At 41.6% G+C, this 25152-nt stretch overlaps 1 protein-coding gene across 1 annotated transcript in view; it reads left to right on the plus strand.

The window, feature by feature from the left end:
- Positions 1–25152, plus strand: part of LOC124564815 (inter-alpha-trypsin inhibitor heavy chain H4-like) — a 208243-nt gene that overhangs the window by 107830 nt on the left and 75261 nt on the right. The window contains exon 8 of the mRNA XM_047131013.1: positions 20764–20911. Coding sequence (XP_046986969.1) covers positions 20764–20911 — 148 coding nt within the window. The remainder of the gene's footprint in view (positions 1–20763; positions 20912–25152) is intronic.

Consider the following 25152-nt stretch of genomic DNA (forward strand, 5'->3'; position numbering starts at 1 on the left):
GACTGAGAGTCGAACGCTGCACACATGGTTATGGAGACACGTTAATAATCAACTTCATATTCAGTAGTAGCTAGGAGTAGCATGTTTAGCTGGAAACCTTAAGGCCTTACTCATCCCTAGTAACGTGTTGCCTAATAGCTGCGATATCATGATGTTTATTTACAAGTGGATTGACTACCGTAAAGAGCAATGTTCTCTAGTAGTCGTGTATCATTGAGATGTAAATGAAGTGCCTCAGCAGAAAGTAATTTCCGTCGTGCAGCACGTATTGTTTCAGAGACACTGAGTACATGTTATAAGTGCACAAAACGTGTATTATATACTAAGTATATACTATTATTTGGGGAAGCTGCCGCCAAACCTGTTTACTTTTACATTCCGCTTAGTTGTCGCGGTTGAATATAGGTTTTCTTAAGGCTACATCTAATGCTCAGCGCTTACAAGAAAGTATAGTTTCCTGCGTCATGCTATTGCTAGCTAAGTGAAATATTTTGTGGTAGCTATGTTTAAAATGAATGTATTTTTGAAAGTATTGTTCGTCAAATATTTGAGTAAATCGTCAACTGTAGTTGTGCCTGCACATTTTATAGTATAATAGCTGTAGCTGCGTTAGTTTGTACTACAGACTTGGGTAGGTTAGGTGTAACTTTTGATCCTTCAAGCAGTGATCGTGGCCATGCGGCCCGGGTCTGTGCTAGCCGCGGCTCGCGAGCTACGGGCCAGCCAGGCTGGCCGAGGCGAGACGCATATGAGCGAGCTGGCGGTGGCGTTGGTGGGCCAACAGCCCGGGACGAGCCAGCATGGCTGCGCCGCATGCCTCTGCCTCTGCCGCGCCGTTTGACGTAAATATGTTTACCTCCTCTCCTGGAATCAGTATAAGAGCGGCAAGCAGAAATACACATCAGGCTGTCTGCCGTAATGGCTCACTGGGAGAGGTCTATTCGAAGTAGAGTCAAAAAATGGTTCAAATGGCTCTGAGCACTATGGGACTTAACATCTGAGGTCATCAGTCCCCTAGAACTTAGAACTACTTAAACCTAACTAACCTATCGACATCACACACATCCATGCCCGAGGCAGGACTCGAACCTGCGACCGTAGCGGTCTCGCGGTTCCAGACTGAAGCGCCTAGAACCGCTCGGCCACTGCGGCCGGCTGAGGTAGAGTCGTCCATCACAGAAGCTGGCAGACGCTACGGCAACGAGATGGTGGAAGATCTGCCTTGAAACAACAGGGCTCCTGGCTCAGGCAGGAAGAGAGTGATCTCACAGCACGAAGACAGGGACCTAGTGCCTAGGAGCAGAGAAAATCCCTTTCTGAACGCGAAGCAGTTGCGGCGGGAGACCAACTTCCCCGGCTCCAGTGACACGATTCGCCGAAGGCTGAGGGACGCTGGACTGCATGCACCACGATCCGCCGTGAAACAAGAGCTCAGCGAAGACAACGTTTTATACCGGCTAGCATTTGCGGAGCTCCATCTGAGGGCGTCGCGGGACAACGTCATTTTCACTGATGAGAAGGTGTTTTCCACCAATAACGACGGTCCACGAATCGTTTTCAGGCCGCAAGGGACTCGCCATCGACGCTAATATGTAACCACGACGAGAAGAAGTGGCCGGCTATCTGTTACCTGCTGGGGTTGGAATTCTGCGAGAGGGGCGGGAATTCTTCACAGGGTAGAAGGAACTCTGGACAGCGCGCAGTATGCCCACATATTAGAAAATGTGATGCTTCCGTCAGTGCGAATGCTGTACGCAGAAGGGGACGTCACATTGGAAGAGGACCATTTTCCCATTCACAAGTCTGCATTTGTTCAGCAGCGGCTCTCCACGATTGGCGTCAACGTCATGGACTGGCCGCCACGGGCGGCTGATATGAACTCCATGGAAAACATGTGGGCTGGGGTCGCCAGAACATTAACAGAGAACTGGCCACGAAACCAACCAACTACTGCGGACGCTCTTTGGGACTGCGTCCTGGAAGCCTGGGAGGAAGTTGCTTCTTCAGGCTGTTACGTCCGACGGCTTATACATTCTATGCCAAGACGCGTGATAGAAGTACAAAATAATGAAGAATTCTGGATAAGATATTAGAGTTCTTAAAATGTTTTGTTATGTCTTCTTTTTCGTCATGTTTCCTCATTGGGAGCTAGTGGAAGATCGCGTGGCAACAGAAAAGATACAATACGGGTTAGCTTTCCTTTGAGTTACCCTTTTAATTCAAGTGGGTTTCTTTTGAATATACAGTTTGTTAAGTATTCTATTTTGATTTCATTTATACCCTGCCTACAGACTTACAAACTAATCAGCGTAGATGGACTCTGTCACAGTAGTTTTTGTTATTTCAAATACGTCTCTTTCTTCCCCTCCATCCGTGAATACACCCTCCGTCCTCCACACAATACGCCAACGATTTCATATTATGTTTACACGCCGATGTTTACTCGCCGCCCGGGATTAGCCGAGCGGTCTGAGGCGCTGCAGTCATGGACTGTGAGGCTGGCCCCGGCGGAGGTTCGAGACCTCTCTCGGGCATGGGTGTGTATGTTTGTCCTTAGGATAATTTAGGTTAAGTAGTGTGTAAGATTAGGGACTGATGACCTTAGCAGTTAAGTCCCATAAGATTTTACACACATTTGAACATTCATGTTTACTCGTTGTTAATATCTCTCCCATTCTCTCTCACACTCTCTCTCTCTCTCTGACACTATCGCCGCAAACGTCCTTCTATTACACTCCCCCAAAACTTTGTAAACAAATCTAGCGGTTTCCAATGACGCTACATTTTCTCTTTTAATTGCTGCTGTCTTCACTCTCTATCATTCCTCTCACCACCTATGAAACGGTATTCTTTGATCTCCCCTTCCCTATAACCCATTCTTCGTTCTGAGAAGAGTCCTTCCTTATCTCTCGGTCCTAAGATAAAGCGAACTGTGGCATGCATCTAAGTAAGAAATACTTTGCAAGCATTTCACGCTTATATTTTGCACTTCTGCACTTCTATCCATTCCCAGATCCCGCCCTCCTTCCTGTTAGACGTCCCTTGACATCTGCATCTACATCCAAATAAATACTCTGCAATTCATAATTATGTGCTTGGCATGGGGTTCTGTGGTCTGGTGGATTAATCTTGTATTGATGTGTAAAACGTGCAGGTTCACATATCACGTCAGGCGTAGATTTTTAACACACACAAGTAGCTCTCCTTCACCCCTAGTAAAGCCAAGTGCAGAACGGCAGTAAGCTCCGTAGTTCAATATCCGCAGTAAAGATAACATCCCTTCGCTGTCGACTGGACATTCGTTTGAGCTGTGACAGATGGAGAAACCCCGTAAGGCAGAGACTCTGTCACCAGCAAGCCGTCGTAAACTAGAAAACGTATTTCATTTAATGAACCAATGGCCATGTAAGTTCACAAGGCTCTTACTTTATTTAAAACTGAGACGTTGAAAATAGTGGTGCTGGACTGGGATTAGAATTCGATTTCACTGAGTTCCCGAAGAGTGCAAACTCTTCTAGGCGTCCTCGAAAGGCACCTATCTGGTTTCGAATCCTGATCAGCACAAAATATTCATAATTTCATTTCGAACCCTAGCATGTGCACTCCAAACTACTGGCGAAAAATAGTTGCATTTTAACGTCTCTTCGTGCGTTGTCAGCTGTAACGTGTTCGTTTCAACTCACAGCCACATGATGAGCTTTTTAACACAACATTACAAGATTAAACGTTTCCTTACATCTTTTCAAGTTCAAACATTCCTCTCTGTCCTACTGGTGAAAACGGATTTGGGTTTGACGTTGTGTTCATTGTGATCACCAACGACGACATGTTGTGGATTCAACTTCGAGCCAGCAGAGTATTTTCCATCACATCATTTAAAGTACAAACATGCCATTCCTAGCTATTACTGGAAAAGAATTTGACACTTAAAGTTCCTTCATGACCACGTGTGCGGAGTTTAAATTCTATTCAGCACAGAACTTCTCGTCGCCTGATGTCTAGCTAAACAGGTGCTTATCTCGCTACTGGTGAACCAACAATAGCTATTTATCGTCTGTTCCTGGCTAGAAAACGACGGTGCTAGATGTGGGTTCGAATCCCAGTCACGCAAAAACAATTCTATCGTCAATTAAGGTTCCAGCATTTCGCTATTGATGAAAACATTTGATATTTAACTTCTGATTTTATGTACAGTCGCGCTCAGAAGTATCCGAACGATCTGAATTGCATTTCACCGGATTCCCATGCAACCTATACAACGCAGCTGTCTATCAGGTCCTCTAATCTCTCCTTCATCCAGTCGTTTGACTATTGAAAATGATTCCAACAAATCACAACTAGAAAACACTACTCTGTATCGCAATAACTCAAGATGTAAAGTAATACCACGATACTAAAAATATCAGGGAACACCTCATCACAGATAAGACTGTCCTAAAGGCTTGTAAGCTCGCATTTATTGCAATAACTGACGTACCTGAAATGTTAACACTCTCATTATTACGTCAGATAGGTAATGCACGTAGTAAGTTCGTCGTATTCATGATTTCCTCTTCAAAGTAACATACCATACTTGTTATTTAACACAAAATGTCATTAAAAATTTACGTTATTCACGAGCAGCTAGTTGAGAATGTGTATGAATTTCAAATGACACGACGAACCGCCTCGTTCTGCATATGGATTCAAACCCACGTCATGCAAACTAAGATTTCGTGACTGCCGGAAATTAACAGTCATTCCTGACTAGGCATAAAGAGAGTGATACACCTCATTTTTGGACAGTATCAGTTAGCAAAAATCAACTTTAAATTACATAACGTAACATTTTTAACGGAAGCGAATTCCTACCCAGCATCTATTGTCCCTGTTAACGAACTACGAGAGATGTTAAATATTGCTACTTCACAAGTAACTTACTTGAAATGCAGTGAGGTAAAGCTTTGTGTTGAACTGGGATTCGAACCCAGAACCTAATCGGATTGTTATCCAAGCACAATCAACCTCGACATGTCGGATTTTCTCGGCAGTAGCTAAATGTATTAACTGGAATGATGAGACGAAACATTAATTTTTTCCTTCCCAGGACTCCAACCCGGCACGTGTCGCTGTTATATTCTAGAGGAAAGGAACGTTAAGTATGGGTTTGTTACATCAGCAGCGACATGTGAGCATGTTTGAATTAGAAATAATATGACGAAGTGTTCAGTGCTGACTGATAATCGAACCCCAAACATATCGTTGTTGAGTACACACAAAGAGACGACACTTACCGAATTTTTCTCCACCAGCAGCTCGGAATAACATCCTTGAACTTACAGTGATCTCGCAAATAGTTCTGTGTCTCACTGGGAGTCAGAAACGTCAGATATCGTTAGTGTTGACAACGAATGAAAATGCATTAAAAATAAAAATTATTATCCACCAGCAGATAGGTGTTCTCATGCTAGAGCTTGATAATACATAGTGAAAAGTTTAGTGCTGGGCCAGGATTCCATCCCATCCACGCGCAATATATGGAGATGTTGAGGAATCTGCAGTATTGAACGAACAAGTTGTAGTCGAGCTGTATTGTCACGAAGGGATCAAATTCCGCGTTAAGGGCGGTCTGAGTTGCATTCTCAGTTCAGAACCAATTTTATCGACATACAGAAGCTCAGATAAAAGATGGAATAAGTGTCCTGTGACCATACACAGGGTTTGTTTCGTCGCTAGAAATAAGTAACTAGTATAAGAGAGGTTACTGGTGATAGAGTTTCTACATGTCGCCACTCCTTACTTTATTGTGGTTCCACCTAACGTCTACTTGGTAGAGAAGGAATATCATGTTTAGCGGTAGCGTTCTCGCTTCTCACGCCCGGGTTCCCGGGTTCGATTCCCGGCGGGGTCAGGGATTTTCTCTGTCTCGTGATGGCTGGGTGTTGTGTGCTGTCCTTAGGTTAGTTAGGTTTAAGTAGTTCTAAGTTCTAGGGGACTTATGACCACAGCAGTTGAGTCCCATAGTTAAAAAAAAAAAAAAAAAAAAAAGAATATCATGTTTAATGTGATTTTCAGACCACAATGCCATTATACCTTCTTCACTTGGCGTAGCCAGAAGAGAATAGAATCTGCCTCTCCCTACCAAAAAACATCGGCAGAAGTTCGAATCCAACCGGGACCAACGACTCTATTTTGTAATCACCGAAATAAAATAACGTAACTGCCACCTACACAGAACTGCCAACAGTGTAGGATTCAGAATTTAAATAGGAAGTGTTCCTTTTCATTTGAGCTACTCCATTGCGCTATCTGTTTGTTGAAACCATCGTGCAGTCCAAAAGAAATGCTGTAACTGTCTGTCTCTCAGAAGTCTATATCCGGCCATATGCATTATCGCACAGCACTGTGGAATGCCGAAGTTCTGGAGGAACTGTCATGCACTTCCAGAGGTGCTGTAGCTACGTCACAGCTAGTAGCGTAACGGTAAGCGTCGCACACCGTTGATAAGACGTCACGTGTTCTATTACATTCGCTACTACATTTTTTTTAAAACGCAATTCTGCTGTGTTATTAAGTTAGCAATTTAATGCAACGTTGAACATAATTCTCTTTACTTCTCAACCCAAAACAGTCGCATGTGGAAAAAAGGCTAACTTCTGCGTCATTTTGTTCTTTTCAGGTTTAATAGACGGCCAGGCAGCAGATGTGCTCGAAGCTTTTGTATTACGTATGGGGAGAGCGCATCGTGCCAAAATAGTCAGAAAAGTATTTTCTACATTAGCTGTCGCCTGGCAGTGGCATTTTATTCTTCTTCAAACCTTGTTTGACAGCTTTAACTCAGAACAAGTTTTCAATCAATAAACTGCATGTGCATTGTCAGACTGTTATAGATAACAGTAGAGAATTCGCATATATCGTTGATGACTAATTTCTCTCTCATGTTTAGTATTGTTTTAACAACATTAAAAAAAACCTTACGAAAACTGTGCACTGTATTGTAAGAAATGAAATAAAACTACCCACGATAACCTCATGATGAATGTAAGTCTGTTTTAACAAAACTGAGTATCTGTACACAAGCGTCTCTCTATCTGCATGAATTCGTAAAATACTGCTCACTTGGATTTCGATTGGGTCTGTGTTTAAATGGTATACTATGTCATACTCAACAGGCATGCAAACGTGGCATTTCATAAATAAACTTACGTATTCCTAGAAAGCCAAAATTTGCTGGTCTGCAGCGGAAAGAGGCGTTACCTGTTGTGCAGCATTGTAAGTTTTTCACTATTGCACTTTGAGCTGAAAGTATTTTCTTGTGATTTGCTAATCAATTTATTTCCTTTATACTTATCACTCTGGCATGGGAGTCTTAAGTGAAGAACGTTGCTGAATTTCTTATCGTTGACGGTCGATTCGAATTTCTTCAGAGACGCTTGTATTGTATAGCAGGTTGGCAGTCATAGAGCCGAGATCTACGACCATTAACACAACTTACTGAGTCGAGTTGCCAAGAGGATTTGATGTGTAAAGGTTTTCTTCTGATTTTGTTACAGAATTTTTCTGGGAATTCGCAGCTCCATGAAATAGTACACAAAAAAAGCTCACACGCGCTGCCCCTACCACAGTTAGAACTGACGATTCTCTTAACCGTTGGAACACGAGACACGGGCGGTACCACGGGCTACGGGCACACTGCTGCCAGCACGCCACTCTCGTCATGGTATTGGTCGCTCAGCCTCATAACGCATCGTGAAAGATATTAAAAGTTGTCACTTATGTGAAGAATAGCATTTCTTTACCAAAAAAATTGAAATTTCGGTCTCAGTGTCTTAGTTTACGTGAGGATTATATACCACGAGTCATTCAAATGGAAAGGGAATAGCAAGTGAATTTAGCGAGTGAGTTCAGTACCATACGCGGAAGTGATTGCACTGTCACCGTGTTGCCAAATGTTTGTGACGATGTTGCCAATTCTCAGCTGTGCTAGGAACAGCTCTGTAGCGTTATAGAAGGAGAATCCTGTGCTCGTGTCATAGGAGGACACGGAGAGGAGGCGTGGGGTTTGGTTATTATGCAGCGTTTTCTCCTACCAGCTATGTCAAACATTCAGGTGTGCAATCTTCCATCACGATTAGAGTTTCCCACAAAATATATACGAATAAAACTCTTACCTTGTTACTTTGTTACAAAAGATTATTTCAGTACAATAAAAAGTCTTTGGAAATCAACTTTGCCAACCTGTCACGAAAAGTAAGATAACAAACACTTTGCACCTCGAAATCGATTGCTTCTATGTGCAGTCTTGTGATCATACAAGTAGAATTTCATGAATTGCACGAGAATGTAGAAAAATGTTGGTGCGAATGGAAGCTGTAAGAAACACAGTTACCTGATTATTCTGTACCACGTAACAATCAATTCATTTGACAATTCAGAAGAGAAGAAACTAAAAATTATGCCCATTAAGACAACTAAAGTGCAGATGCGAGCACTGTGCAGATCTGCGCTTTTTCATCTTCAGATCTATACAAGTAATGTACACTAACCAGCGTGTTCATTGCATTCGTAATGTTTCCCTCTTGTGTTGTCTTCTTATGATGAACTGGATCCACACCCATGAGTCTGATTTTTTCTTTGTATCCTTCCATCTACAATCTTTGTGTGTTATTGTTTGGTGTTCAAAAAGCAAAATATTATGCCTGCTCCCACGAGGTATTAAAATGAGGTCGCAAAATGGCTAACGAATTATAATCAAAATACAGTGAGACGCCAATTTGTCTGTCGTCATGGTGTTAAGTGGACAGAAATAGTTGGGTGTTATTGTCGTCTTTTCTTATTGAGATTTTCATATTACCCTGACACAAGACGCCGAGATAAATGTGTATATTCTCCGTGACGAAACATCCCACATTCCATTCATCCTGATCCATTCGTTACTTACATCGGCGGCAATGAGTGATAGGAAAGCTGTTGTGGGGTGACGAATAACAATAACAATGGTAGTAATTATAAATCAATAATCGAGGATGTTTACTGCATTACAGACGATTTACAAAATAACCAAGAATGGCTGAGTGTTTAATTGGCGCACTGAGTAGGTGTTCTTACCACTGTGTTACTGAATTCTGTTCTAGTTGTTTGCAGAGAGAAAACAAAGAACCCTGTAGCTATACATATCGCTAGAACAACGAGATATTACCTATCAAATATCCTTGCTTTACATCACGAAACGAACATGGCGTCAGTGAGCTGATATTTGAAATACATTTCTGTTTTCTCTCTCTCTCTTTTTATTTTTATTTTAATTTTTTGAGGAAAGCATCGAGAAGAGCGATAATAAGCAAGTAGGCATATAACCTGTTTACAATTATTTTCATCGGGATACATAATGCAAAAATACTACTTTTAAGTGTATTATTGCGTAATTCCAGTTATTGACAGTCTATTCGTGAGCTTGCTTGCATTCAGTGGGGTGAAACCTATCACAGAAGCAAGCAAAACACAAATATTTCTTGCACCATGCGCAACACATAAACGAAATCTCGCTGCACTTACGTGTTGTCCGATATATTGCAAGGAAAACATAACTGATTCATGTTGCTTAATACACCTCTATCAGATATCAATTTGGAAGCGTACCAAGTGTATAAAAGTATATCTTGAAATACGCAGAAAGGCCCATAGAGGTATTCGACTGAAACATAGTTATGACCAAAATTGTAACTGGAGTCAAAAGCATCGTCGTCTACCACCTTGACAACTCGAACGGTGACAGTGCTCGGCCGGTTACTTACGTTTACTGGTATCAAAGCTACAGCATGAAAACACAAAAATGTTAATAACCCGAAGATCATTAGTTTTGGAATCCATAGAAAGTAAAGCAGTCATCAGTCGCAAGAGTGGTTTGAACACTACAGTGCTATAATAGGCACGGACTTGTTGGAGGTGGTATGCTGTTGCTTTCATCCGACCTTTGAGTTCACTTACCTAGCCAGTTAATAGGGGAACCTACAATTTTACGTGGCTATCGGACCACAGTGCAACTCAGCATTTTTCACATCAACAAACACTGCCCCAGGGGAAATATGTGTAAAACGGCACACAAAAATCGTGGGACTGGTGAGGGATCGAACCTGAGACCTTCGTGTCCATAGTCTTGCTCTTTACCACCTTGCCACCATGCAGCCGCCGCTGTGGTTTCTGCTTGCCATTAAAATTAAGGATCTCTCGTTTGTGCCTGCGTTGGCACTTGCGTGTCCCTTAGGAGACCTTACCTTTGAGATTACCCTCGTATACGTGTGTGTAAACGCCTTCCAATGCCCACTCAAGGAGGACAAGGATACCTAGTCTAGCTTCAATATTACAAATACCCCTCTGTTTGTGGATGAACGCAGATTTAGGTTGATAATCATTTTGAATATTTAGCAGTACTGTACCCATTGGTGTGAAACTCGTTTGCTACCAGTGATTCCCACAGCTACAGGACACTACTTTAATACCTATTACACAAAATACTTACGCAGTGCTATCAGACGAAAAGATCAACCAGACACAAACTGTGGGAAGTTTGTTTTACAACCTTCGTACCTGGATAAAGGGCTTTTCCTATTTGAGATATCTGTGAACGTTGCTGCGTAAGACGATTTAAGAAGAAACTAAATTCCTTCAGCTACGTCAATGTTTAAAGAAATCGTGTTAACGGCACTAAATCGTGGTTTCTAAATCGTTTACCAGCCGTACTCTGCCGCATTTCGCTGGTTCGAAGGCAAAAAGCTTACTGACAAATTTCAAAGAAGGAAAAGGCGAACGAAATGTCTCCCACTCGAAGGTCATGTTGTTTTACTTAAATGATTACAAAATCGGGTAAAATGAACAATGAGGTTGTCAGTATAAGCACATTACTGTTGTCAATATGATGTTGCACCGCCCAGGGCCTGTAATGATAAAGGGCCCGTTTAGGTCACGCATATTGTATACAGAAGTGGAAGAGAGAGCACCACTAAATTCTACAATCCGTATGCATTGCATACACACAGAAATTACTGTTACAGTGTACTTATGGAACCCAATGAGTGAATTGCATATTTTCCGGTGAGAAACAGCACTGGCAAACAGTCTTCGCTACATTAGGTTACTTAAACTGGCGTCACTTTGAGCTAGAATTTATGGGCAGCGACTAAGTGTAAGGACAGTGAGTCGGATGCGGGTTTTGCAACTGTGAAATACTTTCCTTATATTATGGAAGCGAATGTTAAATTTGAACTAATGTTGCGAAAATTTTGGGCTTGGATAGCTTAGAATGAAAATCTTTCTGTTTATTGCAAAGGAAAACAATTGACTTTCTAAAACATTCTGTGTCATACACAACTTGAAACGGGTCATGTCGATCAAATCATATGGAAGAACCGACAGCGACGTATATTGGAAGGCAGTAAGATCCCTTGGCTTTTGGTTTGGCAGCATTCGACAGCCATTTCTAGGCGCAGGTAAATGAAGAAAGGCAGCGCGTTTTCGTTATCAAGTAACGTCTTCATCAATTACTTTAGTTTTAATGTGATCTACGAGTAATTGCTGATATTTGATATTAACATGAAAAGGATTCCGTAGACAGGGAAAGAACTTGTTCTTGGGCAACTACTTCTATAATGACCAAAAGGACTTAAATGATCTTCAAGCACATGTGTTCCAGCAGCGGTATGAAGAAAATGATAGTAATAATGACGGTGATAGTCGAATTATCCGGTAACTTCACACTTCACAGTGGATTTTCTCGAACTAAGAAATTTCCTGAATTAGTGAAAATTTCAAAATGGCTTCAAATCGAGGCTATGACGCTTAGAAGAGTCTTTACATCCTGCTGACAGGAGAATAGCATAATCTCCACGTCAGAACCATTTAATAGACTCGCGTTTTTTTCCACCGTGACTAGTTTAGTAAGCTAAGCACATCATCCATTACAGCACACTCCTGGGGCTGGTAAATGTGGCCACAATGGTCTGGTGGAACGAACTATCACAAGGGCAATGCGTGCGTTCAGGCATTTACTTTTAAGAGGCACAAACAGATTTACTTTACCTGTGGTAACCTCAAGAGAAAGCTATTATAATCCAGAATCCGGATTAAACATCACGTTCCTTCATTCCAAACTGGGCAGAGCCGGTTTACGTTGGAAAATGACATAGGTGGAGGTCAGGGTAAACAGAAATACTGCCACCAGTAAACTTACTTACATTAGAAAATTTTATTTTGTTTGATGAACTGATAGCCGTCTAAAGGAACAGGGCTCTTATTTTACTTGTACTTGATTGAACTAGAGACGTTGAAAAATTTGATGCTGGACTGTGATTCGAATTTGTATCTCCTCTTTCGAGGATCTGAATCTCTCGGAACAGTATAGTTCAATCATTTCATTCCTTTTCCCAAGACTGCAGTCTTCTCTAGGCCTTCTCCAAAGATAAATATGTGGGTCCGAATCCTGACCCAGTACAAAAATATTCATAATTTCAAGCCCTATCACGTGCACACCGGCCTGCTGGTGAAAATTAACGTGCATTTTTAATGTCTGTTCATGTTGCCAACAATTTCTGGACAAACACGCACACATCTTACTGTTGGTGAGTGAGCAACTGATACTTAACCAATATTCGTGGACAATAAAGAAGAACGATAGGAGTGCGGTTCGAGTGTCGCTCAGGCACAAAAATTTGTGTCCTTATTTTAGATTAAACACCTAGTAGCTGGCAAGAAAAACCAATACCTAACATTTTATTTTACTTAGTTAACAATCCGATTACGTCTTGGGTTCGTATCTCCGTCACAGAACTTCACATCATGCGCTTCATCTTTAAATTCATACACACTTCGTTACTTCTGAATTGAGGAATATCAGATATCTTTCATGGTTAGTTAACAAGGATGAAATGGTCTTGATAGGAGTCCCGGTTTATTACAAAAACTGTCGTCTTTTATTTTCAAGTGTAGATTTGGTTACTGATATAGGCGAAAATTTCGGTACTTCATGACTCTTCATGGATAGTCAGCAATATGATATGATTAGATCAGATTAATACTTGTTCCATAGATCATGAATAAGACATTTCGTAATGATGTGGAACGAGTCATTTTAATGAAAGATTTCTTTACATACCAGTATTCAATTTCTTTACAACAATTTTTTGCCCCCCCCTCTCTCTCTCTCGCTCTCTCTCTCTCTCTCTCTCTCTCTCTCTCTCTCTCTCTCTCTGCCCCCCCCCCTCTCTCTCCCTCTCTCACACACGTACACACACACAAACACCCACATTCTCTTTTTATTTTTATTTGTTTGTTGTGCTCGACTATCGGCGAGGCACTAAAACGTCCGTGAATGAGTTTCTTAGTTTTGAGTACAGTTACGAAAAAAAATTATGATGGTTAGTAGCAGTCACTTCTGACTATAATTAGCAACTAAGCTCCAGTCCCTAAACCTAGTTACAGAAATGCGAATCAGACGCATTACGTATTCCAGGCCGTAGCAGCCGCGTCTTTGAGGCGCCAGCTATGGTCACTTCCCAACCCGCTGTAGGACCACATCGGTTCGTCTTCTTCCTGCTGGTAATGTAACTGAGATTTGGCAACTCTGTGATCGACGAGTTACTTCCTGGTGTGCATGGAATTAAGCGTCGAAGTTCACTTGGCTTCTCGTGTCATTTCCATTGAATAATCTGAGTTGCTATCGCTTGAGGTGTAACAGAAGAATTTACGGTTTTCAGCCCAGGAAAGTCGTTGAACGTGTCAATCGCAACTAATCTCGACCTGTAAATAGCGGTTTACGAGTTCTAGCCCCTGTTGCCTTCGTAAGAGGAAAGCGCAAACCATATCTATCCGCTACGTCTGTGTTGACGTGCTGACCTGTCAAAACGCGACTGTTACAGTTCGCGGCACTAGCCTCGCTGAATGCAACGTTTTTATCCTTTCTGTGTAGGAGCTGCAAGCAGTCAGATCAAACATCAATAAGCAAATCGTAAGAAAATACTTTCAGCTCATGGTGCAATGGTGAAAAACTTACAATGCTGCACAACAGGTAACGCCTCTTTCCGCTGCAGACAAGCAAATTTTGGGTTTCTAGGAACCGTAATTTTGTTTATGAAATGCCACGTTTGCATACCTGTTGAGTATGACATAGCATACCATTTAAACACAGACCCAATCGAAATCTAAGTGAGCAGTATTTTACGAATTCATGCAGATAGAGAGACGCTTGTGTACAGATACTCAGTTTTGTTAAAACAGACTTACATTCGTCATGAGGTTATCGTGGGTAGTTTTATTTCATTTCTTACAATACAGTGCACAGTTTTCGTAAGGTTTCTTTTAGTGTTGTTAAAACAATACTAAACATGAGAGAGAAATTAATCATCAACGATATATGCGAATTCTCTGCTGTTATCTATAACAGTCTGACAATGCACATGCAGTTTATTGACTACATGCATGTAGAAAACTTGTTCTGAGTTAAAGCTGTCAAACAAGGTTTGAAGAAGAATAAAATGCCACTACCAGACGACAGCTAATGTAGAAAATACTTTTCTGACTATTTTGGCACGATGCGCTCTCCCCATACATAGTACAAAAGCTTCGAGCGCATCTGCTGCCTGGCCGTCTATTAAACCTGAAAAGAACAAAATGACGCAGAAGTTAGCGTTTTTTCCACATGCGACTGTTTTGGGTTGAGAAGTAAAGAGAATTATGTTCAACGTTCCATTAAATTGCTAACTTCAGAGGACAGCAGAATTGCGTTTTAAAAAAATGTAGTAGCGAATGTAATAGAACACGTGACGTCTTATCAACGGTGCGCGACGCTTACCTTTACGCTACTAGCTGTGACGTAGCTAGAGCACCTCTGGAAGTGCATGACAGTTCCTCCAGAACTTCGTCATTCCACAGTGCTGTGCGATAATGCATATTGCCGGATATAGACTTCTGAGAGACAGACAGTTACAGCATTTCTTTTGCACTGCACGATGGTTTCAACAAACAGATAGCGCAATGGAGTAGCTCAAATGGAAAGGAACACTTCCTATTTAAATTTCTGAATCCTACACTGTTGGCAGTTCTGTGTAGGTGGCAGTTACGTTATTTTATTTCGGTGATTACAAAATAGAGTCGAATGTATGCACTGGATAGCCAACGCAGCTAGTTCATGGCGATTCGATCAACCAAGTAAATGAATATACTGAACATCCTGCAAACCACTACAGGGAGCCTGTGTGTCAGAATTCTCATCTTGTGTGCCGCAACGGTGTTCTGATGGAGAAATGAGTAGTTGAGAAGAGGGTTTGGTGGTCTGTTGGAATGATGATAGTTTGATACGACGTTGGTCCCGCTTCGATTCCAACTTCTGCCGATGTTTTTTGGTAGGGAGAGGCAGATTCTATTCTCTTCTGGCTACGCCAAGTGAAGAAGGTATAATGGCATTGTGGTCTGAAAATCATATTAAACATGACATTCCTTCTCTAGCAAGTAGACGTTAGGTGAACCACAATAAAGTAAGGAGTGGCGACATGTAGAAACTCTATCACCAGTAACCTCTCTTATACTAGTTACTTATTTCTAGCGACGAAACAAACCCTGTGTATGGTCACAGGACACTTATTCCATCTTTTATCTGAGCTTCTGTATGTCGATAAAATTGGTTCTGAACTGAGAATGCAACTCAGACCGCCCTTAACGCGGAATTTGATCCCTTCGTGACAATACAGCTCGACTACAACTTGTTGTTTGTTCAAAACTGCAGATTCCTCAACATCTCCACATATTGCGCATGAATGGGTTGGAATACTGGCCCAGCACTAAACTTTTCACTATGTATTATCAAGCTCTAGCATGAGAACACCTATCTGCTGGTGGATAATAATTTTTATTTTTAATGCATTTTCATTCGTTGTCAACACTAACGATATTTGACGTTTTTGACTCCTAGTGAGACACAGAACTATTTTCGAGATCACTGTAAGTTCAAGGATGTTATTCCGAGCTGCTGGTGGAGAAAACTTCGGTAGCTGACGTCTATTTGTGTGTAGTCAACAACGATATGTTTGGGGTTCGATTATCAGTCAGCACTGAACACTTCGTCATATTATTTCTAATTCAAACATGCTCACATGTCGCTGCTGATGTAACAAACCCACACTTAACGTTCCTTTCCTCTAGAATATAACAGCGATACGTGCCGGGTTGGAGTCCTGGGAAGGAAAAATTAATGTTTCGTCTCGTCATTTCAGTTTACACATCTAGCTACTGCCGAGAAAATCCGAAATGTCAAAGTTGATTGTGCTTGGATAACAATCCGATTAGGTTCTGGGTTCGAATCCCTGTCCAACACAAAGCTTTACCTCACTGCATTTCAAGTAAGTTACTTGTGAAGTAGCAATATTTAACATCTCTCGTAGTTCGTTAACAGGGACAATAGATGCTGGGTAGGAATTCGCGTCCGTTAAAAATGTTACGTTATGTAATTTAAAGTTGATTTTTGCTAACTGATACTGTCCAAAAATGAGGTGTATCACTCTCTTTATGCGTAGTCAGGAATGACTGTTAATTTCCGGCAGTCACGAAATCTTAGTTTGCATGACGTGGGTTTGAATCCATATGCAGAACGAGGCGGTTCGTCGTGTCATTTGAAATTCATACACATTCTCAACTAGCTGCTCGTGAATAACGTAAATTTTTAATGACATTTTGTGTTAAATAACAAGTATGGTATGTTACTTTGAAGAGGAAATCATGAATACGACGAACTTACTACGTGCATTACCTATCTGACGTAATAATGAGAGTGGTAACATTTCAGGTACGTCAGTTATTGCAATAAATGCGAGCTTACAAGCCTTTAGGACAGTCTTATCTGTGATGAGGTGTTCCCTGATATTTTTAGTATCGTGGTTATTTCTTTACATTCTGAATTATTGCGACACAGAGCAGTGTTTCCTAGTGGTGACTTGTTGGAACCATTTTCAATAGTCAAACGACTGTATGAAGGAGCGATTAGAGGACCTGCTAGACAGCTGCTTTATGTGGGTTGCATGGGAATCAGGCGAAATGTAATCCAGGTAATTCGGATAGTTTTGAGCATGACTGTACTTCGTTTACAATCCGATTAGGTGCTGGGTTCGCATCCCTGTCAAAAGCTTTATATGATGGCATTTCGATTTTAAACATGAGCATACCTTGTTCCTTGTGAATGACACCATATTAAACGTCGTTGGGGGTAGTTCCCAGGACGGTAACTGTTATGACAGGATTCCAAGTTCAGTAGAAACATTTTCGTCATTTATTTTCAGGATCTGAATTGATAACCGATACTGGTGCAAACGTCTACACTTCACGTGTCTTTATGCCTAGTGATCCGGTCTCAATAAGGCACAAACAAAGCTTAGCTTAGTTAGCAATGGCTGTAGGTGCTGGGTTTGAATCCAAGTCCAGAAGGACGACGTTGGCCATGTCATTTAAAGTTCAAATGTGTGTACACATAGCTGTTGATGTGTTACGAGAAGAATGATATTGCTGGTGATTCGCTGTTAATATTGAGATATCCTTAGAGTGCTTGTTGCCGTTAATCGCCTTTTTCTACTGGTTCGTCCAATATCCAGTTTCCACAGCCACTCGCCATTGAGCGACCTTCAGCACGTGAATGGAAAACCTGTTAGAGAGCGAAAAACCTTTTTCCAATTGACGTACAGCTTTGTAACTCCATATATTCTCTCAAGTATTTAATTTTGACTAATGATTACTGTACGATACATGTAAAATAATCTGTCTTCTCAGAACTTTTGGAATGTCACTTGTTGTAATTGAGGTTAGTTTATGAGTATTATGGGGTGTCTCATCGCTAAGAACGTGTTTTCTAATTTGTTTTGTATGACGATATTAGTTGACACTTAGACTGACTGCTATAATGACCGTTGGTCTCTTAGTAGTCTCTTGCGGTACCCATTGTGTGTAGTCAAACGACTGTACCAAATGGGGTTTTGGTGTATAGAGGACCTGCAACACAGCTACGTTATGTTGGTTGTATTCGGCAGTGACCCACTTTTTTCGCTGTCAAGTGTACATTGACACTAAACTACGGGCAGCTCCTCCAACGTCCACACACGGCATCCACATATGGTATCCATCGCAGCACTACCGTGAAAACACAGAAAAAGCTAAACACGTAACTTGCAACTCTGCTGGAGCGCAAAATCGAATTTTCTGGGTTCCCTGAAGATATTTTCTCCAAAATTTGTACAAATGTGACTTATGTCAGAGTAAGCACTGTGGGAGGAAGCCCCTCGAAGCAGCTCAAGGAATGGGATTGAGAGTTGGAGAGGGAGCGACCTTCAATTTAATAATTAGAGAACTCTAGAACGCTTGTCGTAAATAATTCAAAACAGCAGACATTACGCAAAGACTTCAGAAAGTAAGCTACCCATGTTGCTTGATGCTAAGACCATAACGTAGAACAATGAGTCGTCAGAACAGAACAGAATGTAATGTGTTGCCAATACATAGAAAGAAGGATCCTTTATTGTATGATTATATGATAGCGGGACAAGCACTGGTGGCAGTTACTTCTGTAAAACATCTGGAAGTATGCGTACGGAACGATTTGAAGTGGAATGATCATATAAAATTAATTGTTGGTAAGGCGGGTGCCAGGTTGAGATTCATTGGGAGAGTCCTTAGAAAATGTAGACCATCAACAAAAGAGGTGGCTCACAAAACACTCGTTCGACCTATATTTGAGTATTGCTCATCAGTTTGGGATCCGTACCAGGTCGGGTAGACAGAGAAGATAGAGAAGATCCAAAGAAGAGCGTCGCGTTTCGTCGCAGGGTTATATGGTAAGCGTAATAGCGTTACGGAGATGTTTAGCAAACTCAAGTGGCAGACTCTGCAAGAGAGGCGCTCTGCATCGCGGTGCAGCTTGCTGTCCAGGTTTCGAGAGGGTGCGTTTCTGGATGAGGTATCGAATATATGGCTTCCCCCTACTTATACCTTCCGAGGAGGTCACGAATGTAAAATTAGAGAGATTCGAGCGCGCATGGAGGCTTTCCGGCAGTCGTACTTCCCGCGAACCATACGTGACTGGAACAGGAAAGGGAGGTAATGACAGTGGCACGTAAAGTGCCTTCCGCCACGCACCGTTGGGTGGCTTGCGGAGTTTAAATTTAGATGTAGATGTGGAACTCATGTTTCAGATATCCTGCAGACACAGTTCTGTTGCAGAAAAGTTAAAAGGTGCATCACACTATGTGAGTGAAATTGCATGACAACTGGGAACGTGCTCCGATGTTAAAGTAAGTGGGACAGTACGATTGTTATGTCAAAACGTCTTCTGGTGATATATGGGCCGAATACAATGCCGAGTCCAGTCATAGTGAAATGGTGTCAACAATCCGACCAGGCCCGCGCAGACGTAGGTGATGATGATCGGGAAAGAAGGCCCTCAAAATAGGCCGCAAACGACAATGTCTGGGCAATATTTTCGGCAAGTTGAACGACCATCTTACAGGAAGAGATTTTCCAACGATGAAGACGTTCACGCGGCAGTTCTCGAATGGCTCTGTGTCCAAGGAAGGGATTTCCATCGTGAAAGAGTTCACTGATTGGTAGGACGAACTACTTTTGTTTGCTCAGAGTTGGTGAGCATGCAGAAAAATAATGTCGCATATTTGTATCGCTTTGAGATGTAGTGTACCTGTGTTCCGTGGCTTCGAATGAATACTTATCTGGCAGCCTTCTATAAACCAGTGAAGCGTCAGCACAGATATGTTGCTGCAATGTGGAGCCTAAACAGTTGGAGCATGTGGTCTGAAGAATCGCGGTTGGGCAAAAACGATTATTTCTGGGGTTGGATCAGAACCGCTCACTCACTGGAATGAAGTAGCTCTTTTTCATGACTCACTATTCACCCTACACTTATTACAATAAATGAAAGGGATCCATCTTGCCTTTTTAATTCAGATCACTCTACCTGTATACTATGATACGCTATTTAAATATGTTTTGGAAGAAAATACTACATCTTACGTAGTTTTAAGATTTGCAAGAAGCCCTATAGTTCGTCTATATTAAAAATACAAAAATGACCAACAATTTTTCAACTTGGGAAATTACTTACCTATTTGCATTTACATCACAATAAAAATCACAGTAAAAATAATCTCTGTGAAAAGTTATTACTGTGGCTTCACTATTCATGATACTCGAATGACAGCACAAAAATACTACAATGTTTCTGTTTTGTGGTACTTAAATATTCAGAGTGAAAAAAAAAACACTTCTCCTTGGACGCACTTGGTTGAGTGCATGTACATTTTTCAAAACATCTGTATCTCGATTTACGTGTATGACAAGAGAAACATGTCTATAGTGTTCAGCGTTCACTCCGAAACACCTTCTTGGAAAACTCTTGCTTTGAATCACTCGGACATGACACCTACAGTGGTTTTCACTTTTCCCAAGTAAATCCAGCATTGCTAGTATTTAATACAATTTAAAGCAAAAGAACTATTTGTAATGGGAAGACGAACATAATGAGTAATAGATAACCAACTTAGTAATACAAGGAAAAAAACAAAAATTAAAAATTTTCCAGGTTGTATGTGTTACTTTCATACTCTGCGCTGCTCGACTCTTTTAGATCTAAATCCATTTCATTTTTCAGCACAACATGTAAATTTAATACTACAGTTCACAGACCATTCAGACAGTGTATTGTGAGTAATAAGGATTATTACTAATACTCTGCAGTGAATTCCGTAGGTGTGGCAACCTGACGAACCACTGATATTCACCTACTTGCGGGAAGAGCGGCTTAATCGTGAATCCATAAAGAACGGCGTTGTCCCTGCCACTAGAGAGAACATTGCCAAGGCCAAGAGGAGCGTGGACTCGTTCGAAGCAATTGGAGGTTGGTACAAACAAAATAGTTTTGTTTTTACTTATTTCGGATAAAGTAGGAACTTCGCTTTCTTTGAATATTACTTACTGGTAAACCCAAGTAACAGTGCCAGACACACATTTGAATCCCTTTATAACTGCTTCTATAAGGTGGAAGAAACCAACGTGGTAATAAGGTCAAGACAGGGCTGAGGATTTAGATATCCAGTAAAATTTTCCAGATAACCACAAACCGTAAATGCATCGTTGTGGAGGTATGACTGTAAAACGACAGCCGCCCACATGAGGGGCTTGATTGTCGATATTTCCCTGTCTTGTTAAACAAGAGATAATATTTTCTTAAATTCAAAAGTCTGCATTTATAAATTGAGTTACTTTTTTTACTAAAGTAAATAAACGTAGCAGTAAATTGCAATGATCAGACACTGTACTACTCATAGCAGAGCATTTATAAAATGAAATGTATTTACACATTTACTATGTTGTGTGGCTATGCGTATGGTTTTAAGTATTGTTTTGGTTTAAATGAATGTAAATCATGGTTGTGTTTAACGTCATTAATATTTTATTTTGTGTTAAATATTTAAGATTATTATTATTTTCTGTGTGAAAAGAAAAAAAACGGTAGAGGTAATGACTGAAAATTATAACGGTTAGGTTTTCGGCTGTAGACAGCAGCCCATCAGCAGTTATAGTTCTACCTAGTAGCCGTAGCATGTCGAACGGCTCAATGATTAGGATCAACATAAGATTAGATCAGCTGCTTGTTTCGGGTGCTGAATCTCATATAGGTTTGGTTTCTGTTGGTGCTGTTGAAAGGTACTGATTTGAAAAAGCTATCCTACCTTTCAACAGAAATAGGAAAGCGAAATTGTCAGGGTTAGTAAGAGAACATTTAATCGGGGACACTGACATTGATGGGCCTATGACTATAGTTACTGGAGCCACGGAAGCACCTTTTTTAGGGCACATTTAGATTACAGGCTGTGAGAACTACATACACTACTGGCCATTAAAATTGCTACACCACGAAGATGACGTGCTACAGACGCGAAATTTAACCGACAGGAAGAAGATGCTGTGATATGAAAATGATTAGCTTTTCAGAGCATTCATACAAGGTTGGCGCCGGTGGTGACACCTACAAAGTGCTGACATGAGGAAAGTTTCCAACCGATTTCTCATACACAAACAGCAGCTGACCGGCGTTTCCTGGTGTAACGTCGTTGTGATGCATCATGTAAGGAGGAGAAATGCGTACCATCACGTTTCTGTCTTTGATAAAGGTCAAATTGCAGCCTATCGCAATTGCTGTTTATCGTATCGCAACATTGCTGCTCGCGTTGGTCGAAATCCAATGATGGTTAGCAGAACACGGAATCGGTGGGTTTAAGAGGGTACTACGGGACGTCGTGCTGGATCCCAGCCGCCTCGCATCACTAGCAGTCAAGATGACAGGAATCTTATCCGCATGGCTGTAACGGATAGTGCAGCCATGTCTCGATCCCTGAGTCAACAGATGGGGACGTTTGCAAGACAACAACCATCTGCACGAACAGTTCGATGATGTTTGCAGCAGCATGGACTATCAGCTCGGACACCAAGGATGCGGCTACGCTTGATGCTGCATCACAGACAGGAGCGCCTGCGATGGTGTACTCACCGACGAACCTGGGTGCACGAATGGCAAAACGTCATTTTTTCGGATGAATCCAAGTTATGTTTACAGCATCATGATGGTCGCATCCGAGTTTGACGACATCGCGGTGAACGCACATTGGAAGCGTGTATTCGTCATCCCCATACTGGCGTATCACCCGGCGTGATGGTATGGGGTGCCATTGGTTACACGTCTCGGTCACCTCTTGTTCGCACTGACGGCTCTTTGAACAGTGGACGTTACATTTCAGATGTGTTAAGACCAGTAGCTCCACCCTTCATTCGATCCCTGCGAAACCCTACATTTCAGCAGGATAATGCACGACCGCATGTTGCAGGTCCTGTACGGGCCTGTCTGGATACAGAAAATGTTCGACTGCTGCCCTGGCCAGCACATTCTCCAGATCTCTCACCAATTGAAAACGTCTGGTCAATGGTGGCCGAGCAACTGGCTCGTCGCAATACGCCAGTCACTACTCTTGATGAAATGTGGTATCGTGTTGAAGCTGCACGCCATCCGAGCTCTGTTTGACTCAATGCCCAGGCGTATCAAGGGCGTTATTACGGCCAGAGGTGGTTTTTCTGGGTACTGATTTCTCAGGACCTATGCACCAAAATTGCATTAAAATGTATTCACATGTCAGTTCTAGTATAATATATTTGTCCAATGAATACCCGTTTATCATATGCATTTCATCTTGGTGCAGCAATTTTAATGGCTAGTAGTGTAATACTGAAAATTTTGAGCCTAACATACCTGAAGTTGAAAGGGATATAGAAATAAACATATGTTGTTGTTGTGGTCTTCAGTCCAGAGACTGGTTTGATGCAGCTCTCCATTCTACTCTATTCTGTGCAAGCTTCTTCATCTCTGAGTAACTACTGCAACCTACATCCATCTTAATCTGCTTAGTGTATTCATCTCTTGGTCTACCTCTACTATTTTTACCCTCTACGATACCCTCCAATACCATATTGGTGTTCACTTGATGCCTCAGAAGGTGTCCTACCAGCCGGTCCCTTTTTTTTTTTTTTAGTCAGGTTGTTCCACAAATTCCTCTTCTCTAGAATTCTGTTCAGTACTCCTCATTACTTACGTGATACACCCATCTAATATTCAGCATTCTTCTGTAGCACCACATTTCGAAAGCTTCTATTCTCTTCTTGTCTAAACTATTTATCGCCCATATTTCACTTCCATACATGGCTACACTCCGTACAAATACTTTGAGAAAAGACTTCCTGACAAATCTATACTCGATGTTAACAAATTTCTCTTCCTTAGAAACGCTTGCCTTGACACATCCAGTCTACATTTGATATCCTCTCTACTTCGGCCATCATCAGTTATTTTGCTGCCCTAATAGCAAAACTCATCTACTACTTTGTGTGTATCATTTCCTAATCTAATGCCGTCATTATCACCTGATTTGATTCGACTACATTCCATTATCCTCCTTTTGCTTTTGTTGACCTTCATCTTATATCCACCCCCGTGTACCATGGACCTTGCCGTTGGTGGGGAGGCTTGCGTGCCTCAGCGATACAGATAACCGTACCGTAGGTGCAACCACAACGGAGGGGTATCTGTTGAGAGGCCAGACAAACGTGTGGTTCCTGAAGAGGGGCAGCAGAATTTTCAGTAGTTGCAAGGGCAACAGTCTGGATGACTGACTGATCTGGCATTGTAACACTAACCAAAACGGCCTTGCTGTGCTGGTACTGCGAACGGCTGAAAGCAAGGGGAAACTACGGCCGTAATTTTTCCCGAGGGCATGCAGCTTTACTGTATGGTTAAATGATGATGGCGTCCTCTTGGGTAAAATATTCCGGAGGTAAAATAGTCCCCCATTCGGATCTCCGGGCGGGGACTACTCAAGAGGATGTCGTTATCAGGAGAAAGAAAACTGGCGTTCTACGGATCGGTGCGTGGAATGTCAGATCCCTTAATCGGGCAGGTAGGTCAGAAAATTTAAAAAGGGAAAAGGATAGGTTAAAGTTAGATATAGTGGGAATTAGTGAAGTTCGGTGGCAGGAGGAACAAGACTTCTGGTCAGGTGACTACAGGGTTATAAATACAAAATCAAATAGGGGTAATGCAGGAGTAGGTTTAATAATGAATAGGACAATAGGAATGCGGGTAAGCTACTACAAACAGCATAGTGAACGCATTATTGTGGCCAAGATAGATACGAAGTCCATGCCAGCTACAGTAGTACAAGTTTATACGCCAACTAGCTCTGCAGATGACGAAATAATTGAAGAAGTGTATGATGAAATAAAAGATATTATACAGATACTGAAGGGTGACGAAAATTAATAGTCATGGGTGACTGGAATTCGATAGTAGGAAAAGGGAGAGAAGGAAACGTAGTGAGTGAATATGGATTGGGGCTAAGAAATTAAAGAGGAAGCCACCTGGTAGAATTTTGCACAGAGCACAACTTCATCACAGCTAGCACTTGGTTCAAGAATCATAAATGAAGGCTGTATACATGGAAGAAGCCTGGAGATACTGACAGGTTTCATATAGATTATCCTATGCTAAGACAGATATTTAGGAACCAGGTTTTAAATTGTAAGACATTTCCA

The sequence above is a fragment of the Schistocerca americana genome, chromosome 1 (assembly GCF_021461395.2).
Source record: "Schistocerca americana isolate TAMUIC-IGC-003095 chromosome 1, iqSchAmer2.1, whole genome shotgun sequence".
Classification (NCBI taxonomy): domain Eukaryota; kingdom Metazoa; phylum Arthropoda; class Insecta; order Orthoptera; family Acrididae; genus Schistocerca; species Schistocerca americana.